Source organism: Drosophila erecta, unplaced genomic scaffold (genome assembly GCF_003286155.1).
Source record: "Drosophila erecta strain 14021-0224.00,06,07 unplaced genomic scaffold, DereRS2 tig00000055-arrow-pilon, whole genome shotgun sequence".
In the NCBI taxonomy this organism is placed as follows: Eukaryota; Metazoa; Arthropoda; class Insecta; order Diptera; family Drosophilidae; genus Drosophila; species Drosophila erecta.
The window spans coordinates 17940624-17950671 of record NW_020825200.1 but is presented as its reverse complement, the minus strand read 5'-3'; the positions used below and the strand labels follow the sequence as shown (position 1 = coordinate 17950671).

Genomic DNA, 10048 nt, shown 5'->3' with positions numbered 1-10048 from the left:
TCAGCTGTTTTTCACTTTTCAAACAGGTTGGCAGTCCCAATACAACTTTAAGGGGCGTAGTTGCCGTATTTTTAGAGGGGTTAAGTGATTAGTTACTTTCCCTTAGGAAAATTGGTTTTTTCTTAAAGGTTTTTTGTAAAAAAAAAAAACTGAAATGAGAAGTCGACATTGTAAAGTCCATTAGGTGTGTTCCCTGTTACTCTGCGCCCATGTCGTTGGCTTCTTGCTCACCTTGATCGCCATTTGCAGTGTGAATTCTTTGGGAGAATGTCGAAGCCAACGCTGTACTACGCCCTTTTTAGCCCTCCGGCCAGGGCTTGCATCCTGGTGGCCAAACTTATTGGCCTGGACATAGACCTCAAGTAAAAGAACCGAAAGAATTGTGCACTTACATATGTAGATTGCTAATGGAGGCTCCTTTCGAATCTTTAGGCCCGTTGACTTCGCCAAGAAGGAACACCTGAGCGAGGAATTTGTCAAGGTTGGTCGGAAGTGAAAATCGTTGATTTCGTTAAGTAACGCTGGCTCCCTACAGCTAAACCCCCAACACCAGGTCCCGGTGTTTGTGGACAGCGATGGCGAGGTCTACGTGGACAGTCACGCCATCGTGTGCTTCATGGTGGCCAAGTACGCCGGGAATGATCAACTGTATCCGCGGGATCTGAAAAGGAGGGCACACATCGACCATCGCATGCACTACGAGAACGGAGTGCTGTTCCAGGTGGTAAAGGACATTGTGGCTCGGAACATTTATGGTGGAGAGGGGGAATATAACCCCCAATCTCTGACCCTCTGCCACAATGCGTACTCTGACTTGGAGCACTTTCTGGAGAAGGGAAGTTTCGTGGTGGACAACGAACTGAGCGTTGCCGACGTGTCCATCCATACCACTTTGGTGACCTTGGACCTGCTCATACCAGTCGACCGGGAGAAGTATCCACAGACTGTGAGATGGATGGAACGTATGGATAAGTTGTTGCCCGACAACGAGGCGATCAACCTCAAGGGTGCACGGGCACTGCAGATCCGCATCCTGAGCTGCATGGCCGATAACAAAGCGAAAAGCCAGTAGAGCTGTTCTTAATGATGTTCTCATGTTACACATTTACATAACCAACTTTTTGTGCCCCTGATGTGCAATTTAAATTTCAAAATATTCAGACCGCCTGTTAATACTTAAATATAGCGGAGCCACATCATATAATTTGAATTTATTTAATATTTATAGGTAATTTGTTAGACTAATTGGCTTAAATTCATGCTACTCTAGATTCTCGTGTCTTTTGATTTGGAAGTCCAGTGTACAATATGTATGTATGTGCAGTTAGCTAGAGTTCCGATTCATGCAATTGTTAAAACTTTTCACTAAACAGTTATTTACACAAACAAGCGTTTCAATTAGATCCTCTGCTGAACGGGGCAACTGAGTATAACTAGCTCACTACTGTAGACATACAATGTTGGGTATTTAGGGGTTATTTTACTGTCATCGGTCTCCCGTCCTTGATTTTGCCTATCTCTCCTAGCTATTTACAACACAATGTATCAATCACACTTATTTTGGTATCATATTTGAAGCGGGTTGTCCAGCTCTGTCCCTTTAATCGAATGTTGTCCAGTTGTTCATGCCCTTTCCGGTGGTGAGTTGCGGCTGCTTCTCCGATCCGTTGGCGTTCAGGGTGAACTGGTCCAGGCCGTACTTCCGGAGGAGCTCGAAGTCGTCGTCGGGCTTAGCGGCTATTGTGCTGCGGTGCATCTGCGGCGGTGGGTGCGTCGATGGCGTCCGTCCCGTCACAGCAGCCACCGTGGCCATGTGCTTGGGCGCGAAATACGGGTACAGTGGATTGCTGACGCTGCTGGCCACCACACTGCTGTTGACGCCAGCGGGCAGTGTGCTGCACTTCTTGCTAAACGCCGTGGTGAGCGGCGGCAGCGGACGAGCATTCTGATTCAGCGGATCGAAGTCCTCCAGGTCGAAGCTGGTGTTGTTGCTATCGTCCAGCGATATCAGATCATTCATGCTGTCCTCCAGTGGCTGGTGCTGCTGCGGGTAAGGGAGGCACAATCGTACGGGTTGTTAGAAAGCTTTGGGTGTGGGTGTCTAGGATTCTACGGTGTTTATTGCAACTTATACGAAAAGTACATTCAAGACAAGCAACCGAGCAAAAACTACAATGGGTGCAGTCGATTAATGCCAAACAGCGAAATGGAAAAATGTATAATGAACAATAAGTAATCAAAAACAACAGGTCAAACCACGGAAAGCATATATCATCAGACGGCCAATATAAGTATTCAATAATTTTTAGGTGATAAAATATACATTTCCTAGGATTGTAATTGAGTAATTAGTAATTGAGTTAGTTTTTTAAGTCAAGTAATGGAAAATTGATGATCTTCATGATGATGGTTTTTCATGAAACAATGGTATACGATCTTAAATAATGGATCTCAGAAAGAGTGATTAGTAAAGATCAATGAATCTATTAACTAGAACAGTGACATCTAATATCAAATGAGGACATCCGATAGGGACACTTCAACTAGTATAAATCAGGGAGAATCTACATGAGGGCCTTGATGTGTGTTAGTGTGCTTTTGCCGGGGACCACAACCAGGATGGGCTTAGATAACTAACGTCGCAGCTGGTGTACCTCTCTCTTGGCCCGCGGTGTCGGAATGGGCGGATCGGACACATTAAGATGCGAGAACGTCGACGCCGCCGTCACAAACGATGCGCCCGAGGAGGATGAGGTCGCCGATGAAGAGGATGCGTTTGAGATGCGTACGGAGTCATTTCCGGTGTGCTCGTCCTTCCAGCAGTTACGTTGCAGTTTATCAATCTCCGCACTGACGGCTGCCGCTGTGGCCGCTACAATCGCATTCGAGCTGGCCTGCCTCCGGGGCGGAATCGGGGGAGATTGCACGTCCGGCGGGCTATCAAAGCTGCTGGAATCGGCGGTGGGCAGGGGCTGACGCGGTCTGGTGGGCGTGGATGTGTGCCTTGGCGGCTTCGTCTCCACGTGCGGATGCGCGGCATAAGGATGATTGTAGTAGGAGGCGGGCGTAGATTGCGGAGGCGGTGGACGGGCTGGCGGTGCTGCTCCTCGCCTGTGCTCTGCGTTCGGCTTAAGCTGCGTGAGCCAATGGGCAATGCCGGGATGGGAGTGGGTGCAGGTGTCAGTGGAGTGTGATCGGTTATATCGGTGTGTGGGGCGTGGAGTGTGGGGTGTTTGTGGGCATGACATGGGTAAGACGATCGATCGATGGCGACATACAGTTGGACACAGACACGACACAGACAGGAAAACAAAAACAAGAAGAGCATGAGAACAACATAAATTCACAGCACATCAAGATGAGTGGTCGATTTAGCTTAGCGGCAAGCATGTGAAGGGCTGCACCTAGGAGCTCCTAGGCTGCACCTACTGGAGCTGCTGCAGCCGAAGCTCGTAAGCCCGCACCAGACTACTTACACTGCGGTCCACTGCCGGCGTCTTGAAAAGCGGATGGTTCTGCAGTTCCTGCGACAGGTTCATCTCCGAAGATGAACAGAGCGAGCTCGCCGAGCTAACAGCAGGAGACGCAGCGAGGTGATGACCATAATGAGCACCAGCACTCGCACCGTACGCATGGCCGTTCGGCTGAATGTGGCTGCTCGAGCTAGACATGGCCAGCGGGACAGGACCGCGTCGCAAGAACTCTCGCGGCTCCCTGGCGCCGGATCCACCGCTGCTTCCCGTAACGGAGACAATTCCATCAAGGCGCTTGCTGGTCACTGGAGAACTGGGCGCCGAGTGGTGGGCAGCCCCAATGGCCTTGCCACCACGCACGTATCCTCCGCTGGTGCCGTCAGGACGATCCGAATGGTTCGGGGATCCAAGTCCAAAGTGAAAGTGCGTACCACCAAACTGGGTTCCGTTCTCGCGCAGCTTTGTCTTGAATCCCTTGTAGGCGGTCTTCATACCCCGCGAGCCCTCCTTTACCTGAGAATATGGAAAATCGGGTATGTTAGCCATCTTTCACAACCTGCACAGATTCACAAAAGCGCACGTGGAACAACACAGACATGGGCTTTAAACGGGGACTGGACCACTCACCGATTTGACGGCAGACTTTACAGCCGGATTAGTCTGCAATGGTTAGACAGACGCATTTTTGGATCAGAGAACGATTGATCACAACCGCAGCGAGAGCAGAAAGCACAGAAGAGTGTAGGATGAGCGATCCAAGCGGCATATGAAAAAGAGACACACAAGATACAGGCGAGAAACGGCGTGAATGAGATGCGCAGAACAACCAACGGGTTATTTAAGCTACGACTAACTACACTTAATGGCTACGATGACAATGCTGATTTGGGTAATGGGAACTGGGGATCACTGGGGCAATGGGGCTTGACACGTTAAGCTGGTGATTAAAATCTGCGACCAAAGAGTGCGTTCTAAACAACACTGTAGTGAAAGGTCATTGTTTGCGGTGTATGTTAGTAAATTAATGAATTAGTATAGAAGCCAGATTAGACTAAAAGATATTTAGTATTACTACACTCGAAAAGAAGAACATTGGTTGATTATTTACGTGTTTAGTTATTCTTGAACCAGTAAACAAAAGCTGTTAGTATAGAAACTTCTTTTAAATTGAAGTGCATGGGTCCATTACCAATTGATCAAGGTTATTGACCACTTCAGAGTGAATAGATTAGCATTTGTATGAATAAATTTAAGAGACGTTTCGTTATTTGGTTTTTTGCCACCGGTGTTGATAGGAAACACAACAAAAGAAAGAAAATTAAACAATTAGCTAACTAAAACATGAAATTTATAAATTGAGAAGGCATCAACAAACATTCAGACGTTTCCATCTTAGTTTATAGCAACATAAATAATAGGGTGCAGTTGCTTGTTAGGACGTTAAGTAATTGGTTTGCATTAAGATAAGAAATAATTTGAACTAACATTGCAAATAAGGTGAGTGGGAATGAACGTTCTACTCGTTTATATATTGGTAATTGGATTTGGTGGATTTGTCATGGTGGGCAGTCTAAGTATTGCTCTTGGCAAACAATCGCGACAAACTGCGCTTTCCCAAGTACTGTGGAATAGATTAAATCAAATCAAATAAAAAAACATCATAAGGTGGCCTGGTGGTAAAGGAACTTAAAAGTACAGTGGGTTAGCGGGTCAGCGCAGAGAGGCGAAACGGAAATGCAAGCCCTGTTCCCAGGTCCCCTCCAAGCCAGGCAACTGAGGGGGATGATGGTGTAGGTGTGGGGCGGATTTGGCACCATGAGGGTAAGGTTAGCAGCATTGGGCAATCGCTGATATCCAGCGGACAGCGACAGCGTCCTCGGCTCACCTTGTCCTTTAGGTTCTTCATGATGGCATAGTTTCGCCCGCGCTTCTTCTTTTCCGCATAGCGCACCGTCTCCAGCTCAAACTCATCCGAGAAGCCGAGTCCGCTGTTGAGCATCTTTAGGCGATCGTCAATGAACTGCGCAAAGATCTGCAAATCCATCATTTTGGCAAGAAACGGGCGCAGATGCGCCGGCCGAGATTCAATGAATTTTTGGGAATTAAAGGTCTTGCTGTTCTCGTGGTACTCGACTGCGTCCCGGTAGCCACCGATGAGCTGCACCAATGCGTTTAGGAAGATCTTTGAGATGCGGTCGCCGATGTGGTCGTGCGTGTGATTCAGATGCTTCTTCAGTTGTGAGACAATCTCCGTCGGCAGGTTGTGCACATCGTCGAATGGGCTTTCGAATATTTTCGTATCACAGTTCAGAATCACAACTTCACCCAGCTCATCGCTAGTGACCTAATTGATTTTAGAAAACATTATTATCTTAATCCTTATTGTCAGCTTTTCAAGCTCACGGTTTCAAGCACTGGTTCTGGCACACCAATCAGATATGGCATGGGCGCACCCAGGTAGTCTTTGAACTCCCACGGCAACACCGGTATAAAGATGTGCTGCCAGACCATGGGATAAAGGAATGCGTTGGCCGCCTGAATGCACGAGGATAGTCTGTCCAGGTGTCTCGAGGTGAAGATGATTCGACGCTCGGCCAGCATAGCAGCAAACACAGCAATCATCTCCTTGGGCTCCACAAAGTTGTAGTACAAATTCAAGTTGTGCTATAGCGAAATAAGTTCTTAGTTTTCTTTTTAACTGGAATAAAAATGCATAGGACTCACATTCTCTGGCATGCTGGGTAACTGGAACTGCAGTGGGCGTTCAAAGGTGAAGTGCTGTTCAAAGACAAGTGGATCAGGATCTCGCCCAGAGCTATTCATGGCTACTCCACTTACACTCTGCCCTGCGCTGTAATAGACTTTAAGGCTGCCGCCACAATCCGGGATCCCCTGGTTGTAAGCCTCGGAAAGGAAGGTTCGAAAGCCATTGGGGTCCGTCCGCTTCAGCTCGCCGAGAACGGGTAGCAGCTTCAGGAAGGTGTCGTGCCACGGCAGGTAGGTTATCAGAACCATGGCCGTGTTCGTCCGCGGATCCTGTCGACAGAAGCCAAAGCGCCATTTCGAATCGCCAGTAGTGTGCACAAAGGAATATGTCTGCACCGAGGTGCTGTGGATAGATAGGTAAATATTGTGATATCTTAAAATACAAATGAAATAACATCATTTATAGAAAATAGTTATAACTCCACAATATCCAAGGTTTGTAAATTGTATTTGCTTTGACTACTCATTGCCTGGCCTTGCTCATCATGCGTTGCCCAACGTTATGCATGATGAGTTGTTAATACTTGGCAGTGCAGTGGATGAAAACGAGTTCAGTATATATATGATTTGGAAAAGTAGAAAGAATATGCGTTTGATCACAAATATAAATTGCGAATAGATAAGAGCAAGGAAAACATTGGACTTGTGTATAGAGTATATTGTGTATATATTTTTTCCCATAGCTGTGGATGAGTACAATGTAGAGCGAATTTCCCCGACTGAGATGTTTCATGACTAATGCTGCGACTTGCGCGTTTTCTACTCTAACCCACACAAATGTAATTTTTCGCACGACTATGGCTTTTGAGTGACGAAACAAGACACCAAACAAATTTGCCCAATGAATGTAGGGTTAATTGTAAAAGCATACAACTAATCATTCCGATTTCTATTATTCTTTCCGGTCCGCTTTCAGCGATTTTTCAGAGCCTCATTGAGTAATACCCTAACAAGTAGTAGTAAACAACTTGTTTTGATATCCTGATTTCAAAATATTGCTTCAGTTGGCCACTCATTGACAACCGATACTATCCACCTTTGGTGATTCAACAGTCGATTTGCGTTGGAAAAGTTGTGGTGGGAATTTTGAGCAATTGCAAAGGTCTTTAGCCCGATTTATACACAGAGATACATATGTATGTACATTTCATTAATTTCAAGCCACCAAGTCTAGTTTTTGCTTTCTTCCGTTTGTTTGATTTATTTTCTTTGCCATTTATGCGTCGCGTTGTCCGCATTAATTATTGTGTTGAAATCGCATTTAACAAATTAAATAAATCGCAATTTTGCAACAATGACGCCGCAGTCTCGTTACCCGGCACGTTTCCCATTGTCCGCCGATTTGCATATTGTTCGGCCTCAGCTTCGACTGGAGCTCTTTTTCACTTTACTTCCAGTTACATAAAGTCGTTAGATCTAAGTGTTTCGGATCGTGTCATTACTCAATTTAATATGCAAAGTCAGGCGGAGGCGCATTGGGGAGCGAAGGCTATCTTAAGCAGTTGGGACGTTGACTTGGACTCGACTTTCTTTATCGCCTTGCCACTCTGCGTCCAAATATACAGCAGCGTTATAGATAAGATGCTCCTTGCTCTGAAACCCCTCTCATAACGCAATCTAGTATAGCATTAAATCACGAACTAATAGGTACATGGTGCATATGAGCACGGAATTGGGAATTAGATATAGATATGTATTTAATGGTAATGAAGGCATATTTGACTCTTGTCCAGTTAAAATTAGGAGAAAGATACAATAAATATTTTCTACAAAATAATTTAAGTCATATTACATTGACCGCAGCTGTATGTAAGTTAATTAAATCTCTGCTCATATGTACATTATATAGTATATACAAAAGTAGTCGTAGTTTCCGAGAATTCGCAGATAAGCTATGAGGTCAAACCAATTCTTGTCTGGAAAAAGTTATCTGCCAAACTAACTTTGAAATTCCAGCAGCGAAATGTTAATTAATCGCTAATGTAGCCAATGGTTTATCAGGCGATGAGTTTGCCGCACGGACAGCCAGATGGGATGAGTCTGTCGGGGGCAGTGGTATGACTAAGCAGGTGGCGAAAGAGCCAATTGATACTGTTCCCGGTGCTCCAGGAAATGGTAAGTCGATTGCGTCCAACAATGCCCATTGAATAATACAGTTCATTACGCGAACTCGCTGTGTAAACAAACACCGAAAGCGAAACAGCAACAGAAACAGAAACGGCACAACAGGTTATTCGTTTCATGGACAAGCTATCTGTTGTTAGTTGGTGGAAGTGGTCGGGTCGCGTGGTGACTCATCGTCGTCGGAACCCTCTTTCCGTCTGGCTATGGACGATCGCTGGTCTTGCGTTTGCAACTGGGTCTGCTGGCTCTGCAGATTATTTATAAAACGGACTCTCCTCTGACTAATGCCGCTTCCGACCCTATAGAGTAAAGATTTGGACGATGAGCATTGCCCGTGCGTCGGAATCTATGCGATTGGAAACAGTCCAAAGGTTTTTTATTTCAATGTAGGCAGATCGAGCTGGAAATGTTTCACGAATTGCAATATTTGCCATAAACATTTTTCAGTAATGAATGGCTGACGTAGCTTGTTTTTCGATCTAGAAAATCGTACATAAACTGGTATGTTGTAGCCATATGCGGTTTAAACGCTTTATTATGAGTTTTAACGAAGCCGTCCTACACAAAGGTGGATGTGTATCTTTCATCCTGTGAATCAGTAGGTCAAATGGGTATATCTACAGCTGTCATAAACAAAACTGACTGGGGACCAGTTTGTAATCCCCACCCGCATACGCACCTTGTTGTGTCGCAGGGGAAGGCAAACGATGGGATGCCGGTGAGCACCTCCTGGTCGCGGAATCCCTCGGGAAAGCTCTCCACGATCACGCCGGCGGGAGCAGCTGGCCCACCGCTCCTGGAACTCGTGCCCCTCTCTAATCCCTGCGTCGGCGAGACCTCGCACCAGAACTCGAAGAGCTTCTTCACGTCATTTCTGGGGAAGGAGCGGGACGGTTGGGCGATGAGTCGTGGGAGTGAGAGAGCTGCGATAGCGGCCAGTGGAGCGGAACGCCCACTGCTGCTTTGAACTGGCACTGGGCGGCATGGGCATACTCACTTGATACGCGATCCCATTTTGAGGAGGTCTAGCACATGTTTCTGAGTCGGTCAGTGGGGGTGTTTGACTGGTGTGTTCAATCCGGACTGCTAATGCTGCTAATACTGATTATGCTGACACAATACGGGTGTACGGCGACCACTTTCCTCCTGCTGCTCTTTGTCGCCTCAGATTCGCGACGTCATTGGTTCGTTTTCGCCGATCGCATGGGTTTGGCACCTGCTTGCTGTGGATTTGGGACGGGGACCACTGTTCACTATTTTTTTGGCATTTTCAGGCCACAACAATAGATATTTCACTTGGATCTCGCAGTTTTATGCAAGCAAGCACAACAAAAACACATTTACAACAAAAATCGCGAACAGTGTGACCGTCGCTGGCCCGTTCGAAAACGTCACTGAGCCACGAATAATAACTAAGGGGAAAATACTAGGTGTTGGAATTAATTCGTAGCGTTTTACGAAAGATGGCGCTAGCCAACTATTCATAGTCACACAGGCAAAAGTAAATACTCTCCTGGAAGCTACTGACATAGCGCATCTTCACCAATTGTTGTGCAGTATCAAACATGCCGAAGTTTGTGTCTGAAAAATCGTTTTTGCGGGGAGTGTTACTTCATTATTCTAACATGATTCATCTGATTCAATTCTGATTGTAATTTCTAAATTTCTCAAAGTATTCGTCGATG

At 46.2% G+C, this 10048-nt stretch overlaps 2 protein-coding genes across 7 annotated transcripts; one reads left to right on the top strand and one right to left on the bottom strand.

The window, feature by feature from the left end:
* The first annotated feature begins 54 nt into the window (after positions 1 to 54).
* Positions 55 to 1167, top strand: LOC6541045 (glutathione S-transferase 1). The gene is made up of 3 exons (XM_001970320.3): positions 55 to 362; positions 433 to 481; positions 536 to 1167. The coding sequence occupies exons 1-3, from the start codon at positions 268 to 270 to the stop codon at positions 1070 to 1072; spliced, it is 681 nt and encodes a 226-aa protein (XP_001970356.1). The 5' UTR covers positions 55 to 267; the 3' UTR covers positions 1073 to 1167.
* Positions 1168 to 1169: 2 nt separating this feature from the next.
* LOC6541044 (DENN domain-containing protein 1A) lies at positions 1170 to 9795 on the bottom strand. 6 transcript variants are annotated; one of them, XM_001970319.3, is made up of 10 exons: positions 9361 to 9795; positions 9043 to 9237; positions 6312 to 6582; positions 6198 to 6251; positions 5877 to 6137; positions 5359 to 5817; positions 4101 to 4133; positions 3477 to 3986; positions 2655 to 3134; positions 1170 to 2044 (listed from the first exon to the last, which is right to left on the bottom strand). In XM_001970319.3, the coding sequence occupies exons 1-10, from the start codon at positions 9375 to 9377 to the stop codon at positions 1601 to 1603; spliced, it is 2724 nt and encodes a 907-aa protein (XP_001970355.1). In that variant the 5' UTR covers positions 9378 to 9795; the 3' UTR covers positions 1170 to 1600. The 6 variants fall into 6 exon arrangements, with proteins under 6 accessions (XP_001970355.1, XP_015014564.1, XP_015014569.1 ...); XM_015159078.2 differs by having other exon boundaries at positions 1170 to 2041; XM_015159083.2 differs by lacking the exon at positions 2655 to 3134.
* Between the last annotated feature and the right edge of the window lie 253 nt (positions 9796 to 10048).

What these genes read in the sequence shown, in the direction of transcription:
- LOC6541045 (XM_001970320.3), top strand. Translation starts at nt 268, where the DNA reads ATGTCGAAGCCAACGCTGTACTACGCCCTTTTTAGCCCTCCGGCCAGG. An exon ending in GGCCTGGACATAGACCTCAA is followed by an intron (nt 363 to 432) that starts GTAAAAGAACCG and finishes TCGAATCTTTAG; the next exon opens with GCCCGTTGACTTCGCCAAGA. An exon ending in TGAGCGAGGAATTTGTCAAG is followed by an intron (nt 482 to 535) that starts GTTGGTCGGAAG and finishes GGCTCCCTACAG; the next exon opens with CTAAACCCCCAACACCAGGT.
- LOC6541044 (XM_001970319.3), bottom strand. An exon ending in TAAAGTCTGCCGTCAAATCG is followed by an intron (nt 3,987 to 4,100) that starts GTGAGTGGTCCA and finishes CCATATTCTCAG; the next exon opens with GTAAAGGAGGGCTCGCGGGG. An exon ending in CGCCGGCAGTGGACCGCAGT is followed by an intron (nt 3,135 to 3,476) that starts GTAAGTAGTCTG and finishes TGGCTCACGCAG; the next exon opens with CTTAAGCCGAACGCAGAGCA.